Source organism: Eulemur rufifrons, chromosome 15, assembly GCF_041146395.1.
Source record: "Eulemur rufifrons isolate Redbay chromosome 15, OSU_ERuf_1, whole genome shotgun sequence".
Taxonomy (NCBI): domain Eukaryota; kingdom Metazoa; phylum Chordata; class Mammalia; order Primates; family Lemuridae; genus Eulemur; species Eulemur rufifrons.
The window spans coordinates 49,868,063-49,886,916 of NC_090997.1; the positions used below are offsets into that span (position 1 = coordinate 49,868,063).

At 36.1% G+C, this 18,854-nt stretch overlaps 1 protein-coding gene across 8 annotated transcripts in view; it reads right to left on the minus strand.

Moving 5' to 3' along the window:
- The window catches only part of EPHA7 (EPH receptor A7), a 176,479-nt gene extending 158,353 nt beyond the window's left edge, over window positions 1–18,126 (minus strand). For 5 of the 8 annotated variants that reach the window (XM_069487324.1, XM_069487323.1, XM_069487322.1 and 2 more), the window contains exons 1-3: window positions 17,813–18,126; window positions 13,304–13,368; window positions 8,954–9,623 (exon numbers count right to left, since the gene is read on the minus strand). In XM_069487324.1, coding sequence (XP_069343425.1) covers window positions 8,954–9,623; window positions 13,304–13,368; window positions 17,813–17,909 — 832 coding nt within the window. In that variant the 5' untranslated portion in view covers window positions 17,910–18,126. Of the gene's footprint in view, window positions 1–8,953; window positions 9,624–13,303; window positions 13,369–15,556; window positions 15,732–15,831; window positions 15,952–17,812 lie in introns of those variants that run through there. The other 3 variants (XM_069487325.1, XM_069487320.1, XM_069487328.1) reach the window with 3 other exon arrangements.
- Between the last annotated feature and the right edge of the window lie 728 nt (window positions 18,127–18,854).

Sequence of the window (18,854 nt, forward strand, 5' to 3'; positions counted from 1 at the left end):
GTATCCATAAAACTAAGTATGTGAGATATTGTGCAGGGGATGGAATGATATAAAAAGTGATGTCAATTTGAGGAAAAATGAAATAAAAGGATTTTCTGGTTCATATATTTTTAAGCACATAGAGTAAAATATCAAATATATAGCTGTGTTAAATTTCTCCCATGAAAATAATATTAATATCATTTGCACATGACTAGTTATAAACAATATCATGATGAATAAAATATTTGATAGTGATAACTATCTCAAAGGAAATGGCTAGTGATTGTGTAGAAAAATCAAATCAAATGGAAAATGTTAAGGCATTACTGCGTGCCAGAAACTGATGCCAATTTAAACTTGCACAAAAAATATTAAACAGTGATCATATACTTGGCAATACTAGGTTAATTAGAATGCTCTGAAGTCATACACTAAGATTATAAATCATAGAAAACTAAATCAGACATGTCAATTTCATATTTCCTTTCTCCTTTCCTTATTTTTCCCTCCCTTTCATTAGTTCTTCCTTCTTTTTAAAATAATTTTATTTCAAAATATTAGGGGGTCCAAGTGTTCTTGTTACATGTAATTCTTCTTTCTATCCTTCTTTATTTACTGAGTAAGTACCATGGTTAATGAATTGTGGGTATATACAAAGACAACTAAAGATGAACAAAAAGAAGTATAATTTTAAATGAAGCCTACAATGTACTAATAGGAAATTATGACTTGATTCTAATTTTAAGAGTCACAGTGCTCCTTCTCCATAATTTTGAAGAAATTTGAGCAAGTATCTCAGCAAAATACACAAAAACCTGATAATAGTAGTTATACCTGGGGTGGGGAGGAAACCTGTGGAATTGGATCTCAGAGATGACATTCGTATCAGATCTATGTGTATTACCTATTTAAAAATGTCTTAAAACAAGTATTATGAGCTTCTGAGCATGAATAATTTTAAAAGGAGTGCAAAAATTAAAAAGATAACATATATAGGTATAACTCAAATAGGAGAAATACATTTTGATATAATATGAAATTTATATAATTTCCTATTTAATATTAGCTTAGGGAATGATTTTCAGATTTTGTTTCTTTGCATTGTTTGTTTGTTTTGAAATTCAACTTAATATTCACTAAGTATAATTTGGAAGCAAAACAACATCATTTTATAACCAAGTCACTTTCCCATACAAGATAAATATAAACACACTTCAAGACCTCCCTAATTCAGAAAATGTTATCAGGCTCTTGGATCTCTCTGTTTCTCAAAACAGAGATAATGGTAAAGAGGGTGAAATGCCTTTCACTTCATCAAAGGCGAGAGAGGGAGAAACTGAAAAAGAAAGACACACAAAGACAGTGACAGAGAATGGGAATGTGACAATAAATAAATAAAAATAATTATTTTCATAGAAATTCCTCAAATCTGGAGCAGAATCCTGTTCACATTTGCTAATTATAATATTAGTATATCATCATGTTGTCTGCTATGAAGAAAATAAAACATAATTAAGGGTTTTCATACTCACAAAATTTAGGACTACTTATAGAGACCTGCTATACAAAACAAAGAATTAAACAGTGATATATATTCAAAGTAAGAAAATATTTGCCTGAGCAGTGGGTAGTTTACTTTCAAGAAACTTGGTAAATATTTGTTGAAAAAACAAAGTGGTATCAAGAACTATGCTAGAGACTACTGTGAGTAGGTAAAAAATGTAAAGTTGCTAAAAAACCTAAATTTGAAAATGGAAAATATAAATAATGAATAAAATCGGATACCATGTGATGATTCCCACAGGGAAAGGGCAAAATATAATTATTCAAAAGGAGCTGGGTGCAATGGCACATGCCTATAGTCCAAGCTACTCGGGAAGCTGAGGCTAAGAGGATCACTTGAGCCCAGGAGTTCAAGGCTATAGTGTGCAATGATAGCATATGTGAATAGCCATGCCCTCCCACCTGGGCAACACAGCAAGACCCCGACTCTAAATACATAAATAAATAAGAGATTACCTAACAGGGTGTAAGTAGCATTCAATTTGAAATTGAAAAGAAAGGCAGAATTTCAACAGCAAGCAGACCATAACAAAAGGTATGGTGGTAGAAAAACGCAAGACATATTAAGAATCAGAAGAATGGTACTACCATCTGAATTTGAAAAAGAACTTAGGGAAGCTTCTTCAAGAACCTGTAGGATTAAGGTACAACAGGCAATTGTGAGAGGCATAATGGTTAATTTGTTTTCTGTTTTTTTGATGCCAACTGTTAAATAATGAGGCATCCTAGAAATATCTAAGGGCATGCTCAAGGGAGAGTGAGAGACCAGTCCCAGACAAAGGAAGCAGGGACTTCAACTATGACAAATATATGACTAAAAGTTAGAAAAGATTAGGGTCAAGATGAAGGAATTTAAATGCCAGCCTAAAATATGGGGAATTTTTATAAGTGATTAGAAGTATAAAGCCTTCTGAATAATAAAGTGATACTATGTTGTATTTTATAAAGTACATTCTGACTGTTGACTGCCACTTGAAGAAAGACCTAGAATAGGAAAGAGAATGGCCAAGCAAATGAAATATTTAGGATGTTAGGAAAGGTAGAGATAAATATTTTGAAATTATTGTAAGTGAAAAAGAATACTCAGATTTGTATCACCTTTTAAGATATTCTGAAAAAAAGTTTATTCTTATAAAAGACTTTGCAATAGATAAAATGTTCTCCCTATAAAGAGGTGGCCCAGGATATTAGTTAGGGACAAGGATTCTAAAGCCAGACAAACTTGAATAAAGAGCAATACCAGTCTCTGCAATTGTGAGTATTTGACCCATTCTCACTGTACCTTGGTTTCCTCACATACAAAATGTGTGTATACACACACACACATATATATTATATATATATATATATATATACACACACATACACACATACATACATAACATATATCTTACTGAAGTATATTATTAATACTTCAATGGGAGTATTTTTCTCTTTTAAACTGGGTAATAGTGCCTATTAGATTAAATGAGTTAGTAACACTTATGTTGAGATTAAATTAGTTAATACACATGAAGTACTTAAAACAGGACTTACTAACTACTAATAACTAAAAAACAAACAAATAAAATATATAAGCTGCTTTTATTGAATGCCTTGAATCTCCCCACTTTTATATCATTTAAACTACAGTTGCTATTTACTACTGCTCTATTTTGTGAGTCCTGTGTCTTATACAGATGCTAACATAATTTAAAAACCCATATTTTGAGATACAATTCAAGTTGTCTTTGCATGAGCCATCAGGTTACTTATGACTTATATCGTAGAAAAATAAAATTTAATGTTCAAGATATTTTAAAAATACGGAGAGCAAAAGATCACCCACAATCTCACCACACTGACATACTCATTTTTACATTTATGCTCCCATCTATTCTTTTTCCTGAGTATATTTTGCAGAATTCTAAGCATCAGTATGTATAAAATGTTAAATTTTCATTCAAAATTATTAATGAAAAATCAAAATTCGTAAATAGCATCATTGATATTTTATGGATTAAGTTCAATCAAAGTGATGTACCTTAATTTTGGACATTCAGGTCATTTCCAATAATTCAAATCATATACATTGCTGAGGGAAAAAAAGGTTATGTATAAAGTTTTCTTTTATTAACATCCCTTCATAGATAAATTATCAGGGGTGCGATTACTAGCTTAACTATTTGTATCCTAGGAAATATACGTTCATTCATTCATGACCATGAAATTTCTTTACTTAGCAAACTCGTTGTTGCATTATTAATAATAAGATAACAGAAAGCATTCATTGATTATTTGCTATGTCCCAGATAGTATTCTTAGGATTTTTACATGCATTATTTCATTCAATTCTGACAAGAACCCTATGAGGGAGGTACTATTTTTATTAGCCCCATTTTATGCTTGAGGAAATTAAGGTTTAGAGAGATTGTCCTACTTTATGTACCTGATAAATTGTGGAACCAGGATTTTAAACCTCTGTGACTCCAGCATCTCAGCTATTAACCTAGCAGTGCATCTTACATACGAGTATATCTATTTAATTATAAATACTATATATTTGGAAGACTCATTTTTATTATGGAAATTTGATGGTACAAATTACATGTTACTTGTCTATAAAAATAAAGCAGTTTCCAAAAAAATTAATCAAGAAATAGATTTTAAATATTGTTAATACTATAAAAGTGAAAGGATGTTTTAATTTATTAAATTATACATGTTACACTTGCATACAATATATATTATTAAAATAATGATAGATCTGTTAACTCAAAAATATTAAGAAGCAAGTATTAAGGAAGTGACTTATAAAATTATATATCTATGATTATTCGAATTGACTTTGCATGAAATTATCTAAAAGGAAAATTTTAAATCTTTGCCTTCAGAAAACTTAAATTAAGCAACAGAAATAATTCAAGGAACCACATTTCTATATTCTGATATATGTACATGTAAATTGTATTATATCCTTGAATGTTTTTTAATTAGGTTGACCAAATATTTTATCATCCAAATCCGAAAGAACACTTTAGAAACCAAAAAGAAGCAGTGTTAATTAGTAAAACAATTATCCCAAGCAAACTGAACATGTAGTCATCCTACTTAGAACAAAGTTTCATTAGTTCTTCATTAACTAAATTCTACTGATTCAAGTCCAAAACAAATTTTCTGGAAGGAGTGTGGTATAGTGCAGAAAAAAGACTTAAATTGCTAACCAGGATTTTTGAATTCTCGTCCAATTTTGTTACTTATTAATATCTCTGAGCTTCAGTTTCTTCATATGATGAAAGAGAGAAAAATAATACTTTCCACATCTTAGTGATGTGACAAGGTTTAAATGAGAAAATGAACATTATTCAGTGTAAACTGCAAATTCTCTATCCAAATCCAAGTTATAATATCTAACTCTATACTTTGACAAACATTATTCTGCTTTCTAAATGGAATAAAACTGTACAAAAGTTATAAAAAATCAAAATATATTTTAGTATTCAATGTTATTAGTCTTCCCAGAATATTTATGTACGTAAAATATAATATAATCTCTCAAAGTTTAAAATGACTGTACTTTTTGTCTAACAAAAATATTGGCTAGTTTGCATCAAAGTTGTTACATAATTTATAAGGTTACTTTAAAAAGGACTTTTGACAATAAAAGTATGCTAACTGGAATTATATAATATAAAATGATTGTAAAGAGATGTCTTCATAAAAATACTACATTTAAGAATTAGACAGAAGGTCTCCATATATCAGCAGACTTAAGACACATTGGTTTTCAAAATTGAGTTTTTCTTTCAATCATGAATAAAAGCTCTTACATCAACTGATCAAAACCGTAATCAGTTTTCTTAGTTATTCATATCTCACATTATCTTCTAGCAAACCTCACAATGGGCTGCCACTTCAGAAAGCGCCCAGATAAACTTGCCTTTAAGTGGCTAACCACTCTCATTTGGCTAGGGAATCACTAGCATCCTCTCTCAAACACATTAGTTTTCCTCAATATGGGACTGGAATTTGTTTTCAAACTCTTAACAGGATCATTGAAAGGAAACAGGAAGAATACTATAAAGGCAGGCCTGGATTGATTCCAGAGGCAAGTACTCTTGTAGCAATGCAATGGAATTATGCCAAGGAGGGAATGGTTTTGCAAATGAACATAGTTCCACAGTTAAGTATAAAGTATTTAATTCCTCTGTCAATATCACCGAGGCTAAAAATTCGGAAAGTTATGTCATAAACAATTTACTTGACTTGCAACAATGCACGCATAGTCTTTCAGTTAAACTGTAAGGAGGCATCCTTCAACCCTGTTTTTTTTTTTTTTTTTTTTTATTAATGCTTATTATTAATACCTAATTCCACCTATTCCGATGCAGAATTAATGAAGATGAGAGAGGAGTCATTGTACTTTATTTAAAAATATCTTAGTGTGGTTTTCAGGTGACAATAATTTTGGTACTCAAATGTTTCAATTCCTGAAACTAAAATAAATGAAGATGAGTAATTTTTTTTTTTTTTTTTTTTTTTTGAGACAGAGTCTCACTCTGTTGCCCGGGCTAGAGTGAGTGCCGTGGCGTCAGCCTAGCTCACAGCAACCTCAAACTCCTGGGCTTAAGCGATCCTACTGCCTCTGCCTCAGCCTCCCGAGTAGCTGGGACTACAGGCATGTGCCACCATGCCCGGCTAATTTTTTCTATATATATATTTTAGTTGTCCATATAATTTCTTTCTATTTTTAGTAGAGACGGGGTCTCGCTCTTGCTCAGGCTGGTCTCGAACTCCTGACCTCCAGCGATCCACCCGCCTCGGCCTCCCAGAGTGCTAGGATTACAGGCGTGAGCCACCGCGCCCGGCCAAGATGAGTAATTTTAATAGTGCAACAATTAATGAGATGATTTTGCTCATTTGGAAGAAACTGACATCTTTTCTTCACGGTAAATATATCTGTTCACTGTCATTAAAGACTGCTTTTCTTATTAAATTCTATACTTACAAACAGTTCCTGTTTGGTTTTTCTTATCAAATAAATGTGGAAATAATTTGAGTTAAATTATACAAAATGAAACAAAACACTGTAATCTACTTTAAAATCTTTAAAAAAGCAGGACTTTTAATGTTATTTCCTAGCCTTTTCTCAGATAAATTTAATTGTGTACTTTTATATGTATTTATGCTTTATTTGTTATTTTTCCGATTTTTAATTATGAAAACTTTTAAATTCTACTTTCACAACAGTCAAGATCTGCACAATATTGGAACTGGCTGCTTTTACAGCTAAAATGTAATAACATTCTTAAAAATTTCTGTAATAATTACTGCTGAATCCACTGGCACTTTCAGGTAACCGTTGTTAACTTCTAGTCAATTAAGAACTAATAGTGATTAATCTTCATCAGTTTTTGACTACCACTTACATGGAACTTGCAGGATTTTCTACTCAGTTAGAAATATTGCTAGTGAGGGATGAGGGAAGAAGACAATGGGAGACAAGTTTGTCTCCTTCAGGGAGTATAAAAGGATGCTGCTAAACTGGCCTATGGGATCTGAACCTATAGTATCTCCATTTGTTTTGCTCAGAGTTCACTTCACGATGACAATTGAGTATAGGGCCACAGGTACTTTATATGCTTAGTGACTATCCACCTGAGGTCTTTAACTCTTCAAACAGGATAGAAAAATATATTTGCTCAGTTATTCCATCTAAAAAGTGTAACCAATAAAAATATCATGTGAGCCATAAACACAATTTTTAAATTTCTATTAGCTGCATTAAAAAAAGAGTAAAAAGAAACAGTTGAAACTAATTTTAATATTATATTCTATTTAACCCTACATATCTAAAATATTATTTCAACATGTAAGAAACATAAAAAATTAAAACTAACAATGTATGTTGCATTTTTTTTTTTGTAGTACGCCTTCAAAATCCAGTGTGTAATTTACACTTACAGCACATCTCAATTTGGAAGAGCTATTTTTCAAAACCTAAAGAGCCAAATGTGGCTGCTGGCTACTATATTGGACAGCACAGACCTAAATATACTTTTAAGTATTATTTCTTTTTAAACTATTCTACTAGAATAAGAATTTTATGTGGAAATAATATGATTTATATACAATATATATAGGCACAAAAACATTATCAGTGAGACATTTAAGTTAACAATAAAACAGAATATTTGCTAGGATTTGCCTTGTTTTATGATGAAAACTAAAGTTATATTGTTGCTAAAAGTCCAGCCTCTAGAGTAAGAATGCCCTGAGTTTGAATTTAAGCTAAGACACATATTATGAAAGTAACTGTAAGTAAGCTATTTACCCTTGACAGTCCCAATTTTCTACTGTGCAAAACAGAAATGCTAATGACACCTACCTTGTAAAATAAGCTTGCATATGTAAAACACAAGGCAGAGTATGTACATATAACAAGTTATCAAGAAAACTTAGTTATAACAATTATTATTAGCGGTAGTCCCCTCTATTTTAAATAGGAATTGCAAATATTAAAATTATGCTGCTGGCTTAGGAGTACAAAGGATATATAAAAGTTATTTTTTGGAATGTATTATGTTTTATAAGCTAAAAGAGGCATTCGTAATATAATCTTATTATATTTTTCTGGATATCTATGAGCAGAAAAAATATTTATCAATGTAGAAGATTCATGTGACAGTTTTAAATATTTGACTACATAACTCTATTAAGAGAAAAATCCGGTTTTATGAAACAAAGAAAAATGTTTACGAATTCAAATGCTATTATGGCTTCAAAACAAAAAGAAAATATGTAGCTGATGTACTGAAATAACTAAAACTTTACTTTGGCCCACTTCCACAAAAATGTGGTCATTTTATTATTTAGTCCAGAAAAGAATTATAGCTTTGGCAGAAGTAAACCACAGAGATTTATTAAATGAAATTTGATGACTTTATATCAAAGTTTTAGTATTTATAAAAGAGTGTAAATGTATTTCTTTATGCCTTGCCTGTCGATAGAACTCTGTTAGCAGCCCCCTTAACTTGCCGTTCTCTGCTATTCTCAGGCCCAGACAATATGGGTTTAAAAACAGAAGAAATCACATCTCATTAAATCCTAATTAATGTCACCTCACTCTCCCCAGGCTAAAATCCACCTACCAGTCTCCTTTCTTAAACTCCGTAGCCCAATGTGTAACTGTGGACTTCCATGTCAAGAATAGGACAACTTAAATTTTAGTAACAAATGTCATTATCACCAATGTTTATTGCACACCTTTTGTGCAGATACGACTATGGATAATCACTAAGTTCAATAGTGAAGTGACTTTGTTTAAGATCTACTGAATTGGACTAGTTGTATAGAGCAGATTTATTTGTTATGTTTATTGATATAGAAAAAATTGCAAAGTAGAGTTTTAATAGCACATATTACTTACGTTCACAAGTGTCCCCTTTTTGCTGGTAGCCTGCTTTGCAGATACATTTTCCAATGGGCACTAACCATTCTCCTTCTGCACTGCAGTGCATCCTGGGGGAGTTTTCCGCCTCTTCCTCTGCACTGCTGACACATGTCCCTCGAACCTCGACTAAAGAGGAAAATTCTGAACCAGTCACTGTATCTGGAAAGATAGCTAAGTTCTCAATAATGGACCAGCACTTCTTGTAGTACACTTTGACAGAAACCAAAGCTATGCAAGCCCCTACATCCTGAAAGGCAAGATAGAATCCCTTTTTGGACAAAGGTCCAATCTCTCTCACCTCAGTGTTAAGCTTCATCTTTCTTTCACCAAGGTCACCTTGGGTAAAACTTTCATCTGCAGCAATGGTGTCTATTTTTACATAGAGGTTTTCTCTTATATTCCTGCCAGTGTCATAGTCTGTTTCATAATAGTACAAATTAAAGGTTTCCTTGCAAGTTCCCAGTACTCCAGGAAGACTGTTACAATCCCTCAGGGTGAATTTCAATTCTACAAAAATCCTTTGTGCATTGCCTTTCGAAATCCAGTTAGTCCGCAGCCAGTTGTTTTGGTTGGGCTCCATGACCTGGCACACCTGGTATGTTCGTATCGGGGTATAGTTCTCATCCAAACCACTAATTTCTTCCCACTGTAAAATTTTAAAAAAGGTCATCAGTCATTCAGCAAAAAATAACATTTTGCTTTTGAAAGTGCACATATATCACAAATGCTTATCTTCGAAAGAGTTAGGTTGATTCCTACCCTGGCAAATACTGTAAACCAGAGAATGTAAGATTCCCAGTTTCCCTTCATCCTGGTGGCATAACACCGTTTATGTTGCTGGCATTGTTTGTACATACAATTTCATTTTGTTTAGTATCTGTTTGCAAGTGCATTGGCACTACTTTTACATGTTTGCTTATGTCTATGTTCTTCATTGAGATTAGAATTTTCATAGACTAAAGCTCACAATTATTTCAAATTACTGGTTAAACCATATAAATATATATATATATATATATATATATATATATACTATATGGATGAATGGCAGAATTTTTGATAACTCCGTTGACATTTTAAGTGTCCATATTATACTTACAATTAGAGAGTACCTAAAAACACAAAGAAGAAAATGCCAAGAGTACTCTGAAATGTAAAAGCATTCAACAATATATTGATACTTATAATGTGGAATATTTTACAATCTTTTCAAAATGAGGTAAAGGAAGTAACATTTTACGGAACTATTTATTTGTTCAGTATAATATATAATATTGTGTATAAAGCCACAAAATAATAAATAAGTGGCTATAAAAGTATGATTCATCTTTATAAATAAATTTCTTTCAAAAGACAATCAAATGTACATGACAAATCAGCATGCTGGATCATATTTAGTAAAAGCTTTCTGATGGAAAAAATGTCAGATGTTTAAAAATATCCATTCATATGCTGATACAATGTATACTATAAGCAAACCAATATTATTTATTTTAACATAAAAGGAAAAAATAATGCATTTAGCAAAATTTGCAACAATTCCAAAGACCATATATAATACTCTTTACCATATATAATACTAAACCATATATAATAATCTTTATTGCTCATTAGTAAGTAAATTAATTTCACCTAATAGACTTATAAGCCTAAAATAATAGTTTATACATTTTTACCATTATTAAAAAATTCCCGGCTTTACATTTATGATGCCTTAATAGTGAAATTGTCATCTACTTTTATTCATTTCCCCAATAAAAAAATACCAAATATAAAAATATATTAGTGCTCAAAACAAAAGTCATATAGTGTACAGTATTTAAACTACTGTTTCAAGAAAAGCTGATGGAAAAATAAACTAATAAGCATGTGGTAAAGAGTTTTATTTATAAAACTTGATCAGAGTATAATTTATTTAAATGTTCTGCATAATATTAATATATACTTTTAAAACTGGTTCTTAGAAAATTAAAGAAAATGACAAATTAGCAATATACTGTAATTCAGAAATTTCTTGTGTGATATTATATATTTGCTACAATTTCATTATACACAGCCTGATATCATCAAAGGTACTCAAATGCAGCAAATAACCCATTTTAATGTTCAGCTTTTACTCAGCACAACTTGCATTTGTGACTAGTCAACAGTAAGCATATTTTCCCTTTGTTTCAGTTAGATGTTTATAATGTGAATGGAGCTCAGTCAAATATATCCAAGTTCATCCATTTGGATGGGTAGATTTGAGTCTCTTAACTAGATTGAAATTATTAGAAGTAAAACTAGTAATGGTATCTACCAAAAAAATCAAAAGCTGCAGAGATAAGTGTGTTCTTTTTAACAATTCCCCACTTTGAAGAAACCAAAGCTATTTATTATAAAAGAATATATTTCAAGAATTCCTTTAACCTCAAGGACAATTATATTATTTTATTCTATGTAAGAAAAATCAATTTTACTACCCTTGAAACCCAGTTAATTTTAATTTGTATTTAAAAAGTTTATTCCAGAGGGGAAAATACCAAGAAAACTACGGTATAGATAACAAAAAGGGAGACTATATAACTGCCTTTAATGCAATTCTTATTTTATCACCTCACTTTCTGAGAGACTGCAATCATTTCCACAAATGACACCATTGGGAAAAATATCTTAATTCAGATGCTGCATTACATATACTATTTTTACAGTATGCTTACAAAAATATTTTCTCAAAACTTTTGTTTTAGTAACATTTTCTTCCAAGTTAAGATATTTAATCATATGTGAACCAATTCATTTCATACATGGAAAATGCTGTTGATCATTATTTTCTAATATTATTTGTTGATTCCTACAGATATGTAGGGTTAACTGTTAACTCAAGATAGTTTGGACTGATAAAATGCCCATTTGAGTCCAAGATAACATTGCCAGTCATAATTTATCATTTTGTGGATTACATGGATGAAATACTACAATTATATATCAGTTTACTTCTCCTCAGAGATATAGCCATCCTCTATCTCTATTTGTTTTAATTGATGGATGGTAGAAAATGGGCTACATCTGTCATTGGTAAGAAAGGTGTTTCATTTTTTATCATGAATGTCTTTCTACAATGTATATTATTTTACTCACAGAAACCACTTCATTTTCAAGAAAAGTATTACATTCATACCGCAAACTCAGTGCACTTTTTATATTTAATCTGTGAAATATTTGTCATTTTTTTGTAATTTATTATGACCAAGAGATAATCATAATAAGAACTAAAGCAATCTTTCAAAACTTATATTTGATGAAAAGTCTGAATATTTTAAACAGATTTGCTTTGTTCACATTTTGCATTCTTAAACTGACTTTCAGTTCCTGACATGGTGATTTTATGATGTTGTTCTTATACTGAACAATCCTTTTCTGACTTTCATTCTTGTCTTTGCAAAATCTGCTACAGTTTTTGCATCCCCACTCACACTTCACACTCTTTTAACTTAGAATTTCTTAACGTGCGAAAGATAAACTTAAGTTACAATGGGATATATTCTCCTTCCTCAGAGTCTTCTTCCTTAATACAGGATGAAGATTGTGCCCTCTCTCACAATTAAAAATATGATCTGAAGACATGGACATTGAACTACATTTAAGTAATATATCTTTCTGGATATATGAAACATAATGGTCGGTGTTTTTTACGATTTACTTATATTTTGATGGATTTTTATTGGATAACTTTCACTCATATTTACTGTAGCAGGTTTTTACTGTAATATGTGCATACTTTGCCATCACTTCTGATTAATAACAGCAGATAGCACACGATATAAATTTGGAGGATCTAAAAAATATATTATAGTACATTTTATGCCATAATGTTAAGCACAGTACATTTTTATTTGCCTTTTAAAGTATATTTTGAATGATGCCAAAACTGTTGTTAAAAGAGGAAAACAGATTACATACTGTTTTAAAGAATTACACACAACCTACTTGGTGATTATACTTCAGAAGTATAAAGCAACTGAAGAGGTTTAAGTGAGTTTGTGAAAGGAAAGTTCGCTGTAATTAGTTAGCATTTGTAGCCTGGACCCTGAGGTATGATTCCATTCACAATAAGGACTCAAAAGACTATGGTTATGGGGAGTTTTTTTTTCCCCCATTTCCCCAAATTCTAAGCATATCTTCTTTATTCAATGTCTCATTATAAACACAACAGAATATTGAACAAGACATTTGGAATTAAAACAGTTCAAATATGAAGAATGTAAATAATTCCTCTGCAGGAGTAAGGTTTTGTTTCTTTCTTTAAAAAATAAATAGTGATATTTTATGAGGCAAAGCACTTACCCCATTGGGTGGAGAGGAAATCCATTCCAACTCTGTTTGTTGTGCTTTAGAATCCAGCAGTAGTACTGAAAAACAAAGTTTATTTTCAAATGTTACATTAACAATTTAAACACATTTGTAAACATTTTTAAGGTGAATTTAATTTTTTTATATAATTATCACTTTATGACTTCAGATATATATATATATATATTTACGTAAATGAATGGTGAAATGAACAGCCACTTGATACAAGTATATTCCAATTTCTTAAGGGGAAAAGATGTTAAAATGTCAATATTATATATGGCATTCCCTAATTAAAATATTGAAATAAATTTTAAAATGCAATAGTAGAATGAAGGTGAGGGTAAAAAAGTGATATGTGATATATTGATACTATAGCAATTATATACTATAGTTTTGTAAACCACTGAGCCCTCCAAACTTTGTCAAATATAATAACATAAGCATAATGAGGCATGATGCCCATATTACTCTTCAGCTATTCATTAATTTGTAATATTATGCCAAGAGTCTTTCTTATTGTCTTTTGAGAATTGGAGTTCACCTTTTTAAAAAACTTTCCACACACAGTGTTTTCTTTTAAGCTAAAATCAATATAGAAGGTTAAAAACCATGTTAAGCAATGTAATTAGGAGAAAATAAATTACATATTATTTACAGGATATATTTTTGAGTTAGTCAAACATCAGTTTTCAGTATACATTTTTTTTTAATTTCTAAATATTTCAAGATATTAGCTAATTCTCAAAATGATATGTTTAAACTCTGACTTGACTTCTAAAAATAGTTGTATTCCACTTTTATGCTATCAAAAAGCATAGTGCAATTTAATATTTATATAAAGTGTGAAATGCTTCTTTCTAATAGTATTAATATGAGAACACATTAGAAAGTCATACATCAATATACATCATACTTCCAATTTTATATATTGCATTGCTTATTTTAGGACAATTTACTCTCCTAAACTACTCGCTCTTTTGGCCTAAGTGGTTAGAGAGTTACATGAGTTTTTGCACTTTAAAAATATTTACCTAACTCTACAGCATTTTGACAAATACATCATTTGTCCATGAATAATAGTGAATATATTTTAAGTATGTAAATACGCTTAACATCAACCTCTGTAAATTGTTAAAATTTTGACTTAAATAAAATACTTGCTATATAAACTTTTAAAAATTAAACAACTCTCAATGTGGGGGAATGAGTATTTGAAAGGTAATGGAAACATGTTATTTTAAGAAAACAAAGGAACTGTTGATTATGTGTTTAATTCCTTAGCACTAGTCAAGGTTATTCCTTGTAATTGAAAATACAGAAACACTGGAGATTTGGAGGGATTTTTCGTTTGTTTGTTTTTTTACTAAGACTCTCAAGGAGTCCATGACAGAAAAAAAACAAAACCTTAATCACAAACAGTTGACTCCCTTTCAAATAAGAAACACACACACTTTAAAAGTATCAATATGTATTTCAACTTGGAACACCAACATGTCACCAAACTAGTGAATTTATATGAATAGTAATTTTTAAAGTTTATTTTTACCATCAACAATAAAGAGGAAGCACAGGGAAACAATGTGGGTTCCAGGTACTCTTTTTTGAGATGTCTTTTTTTGTGTCTTCTGTACTGAATACAGACAACTGGATTTTAAATCCAGGTGACATTCTTGGGTCGTTTCTCAGAGTGAAATAACCATTGCAATTATTGTTTATTGCCGTTCTGCTACCCCTCAGCTCTGCACGAGGGGAGAAACCAGCGACCGAGGCAGAGCAGTGATGGCAAACAAGTTAAAAGAGAAGCACACTAACAAATTAAAACAAAACAGAAAGCAGCCCGACAGCGTTTAGTCAGAAGCAGCTCTCAAGTGATCAGTTCGTCCCTCTCCCCCGCTGTCCGCTTTCTGGATAAATCCTCAAGTGCGCGTTTTTTTCCCTTCCCTCTCGGGGCAGAGTGCCCTCCTTCCTTGCCGCCCGCGGACGCGCAGTCCGGCAGCCCACCCGGACGCGGGGGCGCAGACCCGAGACCCCGGGGCTCAGCGCCCTGCCGTGCGGGCCAGGCTGGGGTGAGGGGAGAGGGGCGAGATGCGGAGCGCGCCCGGGCTAAGCCAGTCGAGGGCAGCGCGGGCAGCGCCTGGCTTCACCGGGTCGGGGCGGGGCCGTCGGCGGGGCGGGGCGGGGCGGGGGCTGCCAGACTGGCGCGCCTGCCGCGCCGAGCATCCATTACGCCTCCGCCAGCCAGACCTGGGCACTCCAGGGAGCCGGTGGCGCCCTGGCTCCAGAAGGAGCCGGAAGGAGGAGAGAGGTTTTCGGGAAGCGTCTCCACTGAGGGAAAGGCGGCGGCGGCATTTACGGAAAGGAAAAGCAGCAGCTGCACTTCGCCTCCAAGCGTCAGACTCTGACACGCGCTCCCAGTAGCTGCAACTGACCTCCCCAGGAGAATGTGCATAGGGAAAGTGGAGGGAGAGGGTCCCTTTTCTTCCTCTTGCCACCCCCAACCACCCTAGGTGGCCGGGCACCTGCTCGAGGCGGTTCCCAGCGCCAGCTCAAGGGATCCGCGGGCCGCCTCAAGGCTTGCTTGTCCCCAGAAAGCCAGCTCTTGATCGCCGCTGCGCGCTGGGAGCGTCGCCACGGAGAAGTCAGGCGCGCTCGCCACCCGCCCGCCACAGAGCAAGACACCCCCGCCCCCCGCCCTTTAAACATCTCACTTCTGTATCTAAAGAATTCAGGCTCCTAGGATCAGAATCCTCTCCACGTAGCGTGCAACCAGAAGAGCAAAGTGAGAGAGACATTCTGGCTGCAGGAACCTCTCCCCCTAGTGATGCAGTTATTTATAGCCCAAACTCCTGCCCGAGTCTGCGTGTGTTCGCGCGCCGGGCTTCGCCGCGGTGGTGCAAACTTTTCCTCAGGTCTAGCTGTTCCGGAGGAATAAAGACAAGGTGCCAGCCCAGAATGTATCTGATCGCTAATGTCAGTAGAGTAGAAATGTGATTTTTGGTATGTATCGCTGTGCGTTTCTAGCCGACTTTCATCCATCTGCCAACACGTAACCGTTAGCTCCGAGGCATGGGTTTCTCTGAATGGGTTCAGCGTCAACACAGGTTGCAGATGTGAAAACTGGGGGTCACAAGGTCAGGCTGGATGAAGGAATAGAATATGACGTTGTGTTGGGGGGCTGAGTGAACGAAGAGGAGTTCACGATGAAAATAAGGAAAAGCAGCGCTATATGACTAAGTTTTCAGGAATAGATGAAACAAGGACGGATATATACCCCCCATCACCACAATGACCTAAATTTGGTAACAGATTTTTCCCCCCTCTACACGTCAGAAACAAGTAATTATTCATATTCTGCTTTTAAAACATCGGAAAAATCAACCTTAAATGCACAGCCTGGAAGACAGGGGCAGGGGACTGGGGGGAATTGTGACACTGGTCAGAAGCAAGACTCCTCCATTGACAAGATTTATTTTTCCTCAGCTCCAACTACAGGCACCGAAAGGTATTTTACCTTCTGTCAGTGGTTAAAAGAAAAAGAAGGAAAAAATAACCATATACAGGCGTATCTAGCTGGCCAAATGAAACCTGCTCTCTCCAACCAGAACTAATCCTCAGGATCCAGGTCTTTCGCAAGATTTGCCCACTCGGACCCTCAAGTGCCGGACTGTGGGGCAAATAATTGGCGATTTCAAGTCGCCCAGGCGGCATCTCTTTCCAAATTGCGCAGCCCCAGTCCGCCCCCTGCTTGCCCGGCCCGACCAAGCCCGTGGACTGCCGCTGACCCCACGACGCCTGGGCCCCGCGCGCAGCGCGCGCTGAATGGAGACATCCCCGGCCCGCTGGGCGCGCGCCGCTCGCCCTGCTTCACCTCCGCGGCGTTATTGTTCCGCGCTGGCGGCCGAGCGCCAACCGCAGGCCCGCGCCGCCGCCTCCGACGCAGTGAGCACTTCATTAGTAACCCGAGCTTTCCGAGCTCACAGAAGTCTCGGCCCCTCTGGGAAGGCTCCGGGCTCCCGCCGCTCGCCGGCGGGCTGGCGGGGACTCTAGGGGTTGCACTCCCCATTCTCCGACCCAACTCCAGCTGCTCCCACCGGACACGAACGCGGAGAGGAGGAAGAGGACAGGGCTAGAGGAAGAGAAGTGACCTGCCCGGAGTCCTAGAGAATGAGCTCGCTGGCCGTCCCCCAAACCCCACCCCACCACCCTCAGTAGCTGCTCACGTCCTCCAGACTGCCCGCGCCAGAAATCCCGCACCCGTCGGATGGACGGCCCCGGGAGCGCGGTTGCAGGCGGCTCAAAGCGGCAGCGGTTCTCAGCAGCCCTGGCTTGCCACCCGCCAGTCCGCCAGGAGCGGCCCAACCGGTGAGGAGGCGGGGAGCCGGCGGGGGAGGGTCGCCCGGAGCCGGAGGCGCGGCCGGCAGCGCAGCGGACGAGCTGGCTCGTGCAGGTAGACAGCTAAATAAATAAGTCAGAACAAACTTTGCTTTCCCATCTCCTTACCTTCCTTCGCAGCCTGCGCCTCCCCCGTGTGTGCAAAGCGGAGCAGCCAGATGTAGCATAAAATAATCCATGAAGGGTACCGAGTTTGAAAAACCATGGTGCATGAGCAGGTTTTATTTTAGGTTTCAGTTATCTTGAGTCGTAGCTTTTTAAATGCTGTTTGCTCCGAAGTGGTTTTTTTTTATTGCCCTCCTTGCATCAATTCCCCTTCTCGGTCCCTGGCCGGCTGCTCCACGCTTAGCTTTTTTTATATTCCCCCCCCCTCCAGTTCGTTCGCACCGTGTTTGCTGCCTGCAAGTCTCCGACTGCAGACCGGCCGATTGCTCCACACTCCAATAATATCAATTAGGGGGGAGGGGGCGGGGCTCCGAGCCGAGAGCCTCCGCCACTCGGGCTGAGTGGCAGGCACAGCCGGCCTGCCAGGAGGAGATTCCCAGGGCCAAGGGGCGGATCCTGGCGAAACAGCCGCCCCGGCCTCGGGGGCGGGGCCCGAAGCCTGAGCCAATCGGTGCTGTACGGAGTCAGGTTGCTGGTCCAGGATTCCCTCCAGGTTCCGAGCTCCTGGTTCCCGCTGGATGCTCCGAGAAGGAGGTCGGGGATTGTAGCCGAGGGTGCGTGCTGCTTTGGGCGTTCTGCTTTTAGCAACCGCAGCTTTTGTTGAGCACAATCAATCCGAGAATAATGCTCCTAATTTAGACTCCTGTCTATAGCTGTACTCCTCGCGGGCTTTAGGAGCCAAAAGCGAAGCAAGCCTTCTCTCGGCTACCAAGTACGGATCCCGGACAGTGAAATGAACTGTACCTTTAAGTAAAGTGCCTTTTACTTTTATATTGTTACTCACAACCTCTGTGGGTCGGGTAACTTTGCTTTTTGCCTTTTTTGAAAAGTTTCTACTTCTCTTTTTCTGTTACTCCAAGGGCAGTCAGCTTTGGGAACCACCACAATCTTTGGAAGAATAAAAGTAACCAAATGTATTAGGTTTAAACAATGTTTCCGAGAGTTTGCAACAAGCTCTGGCAAAAGAAACAGAGGAAAAGGGAGT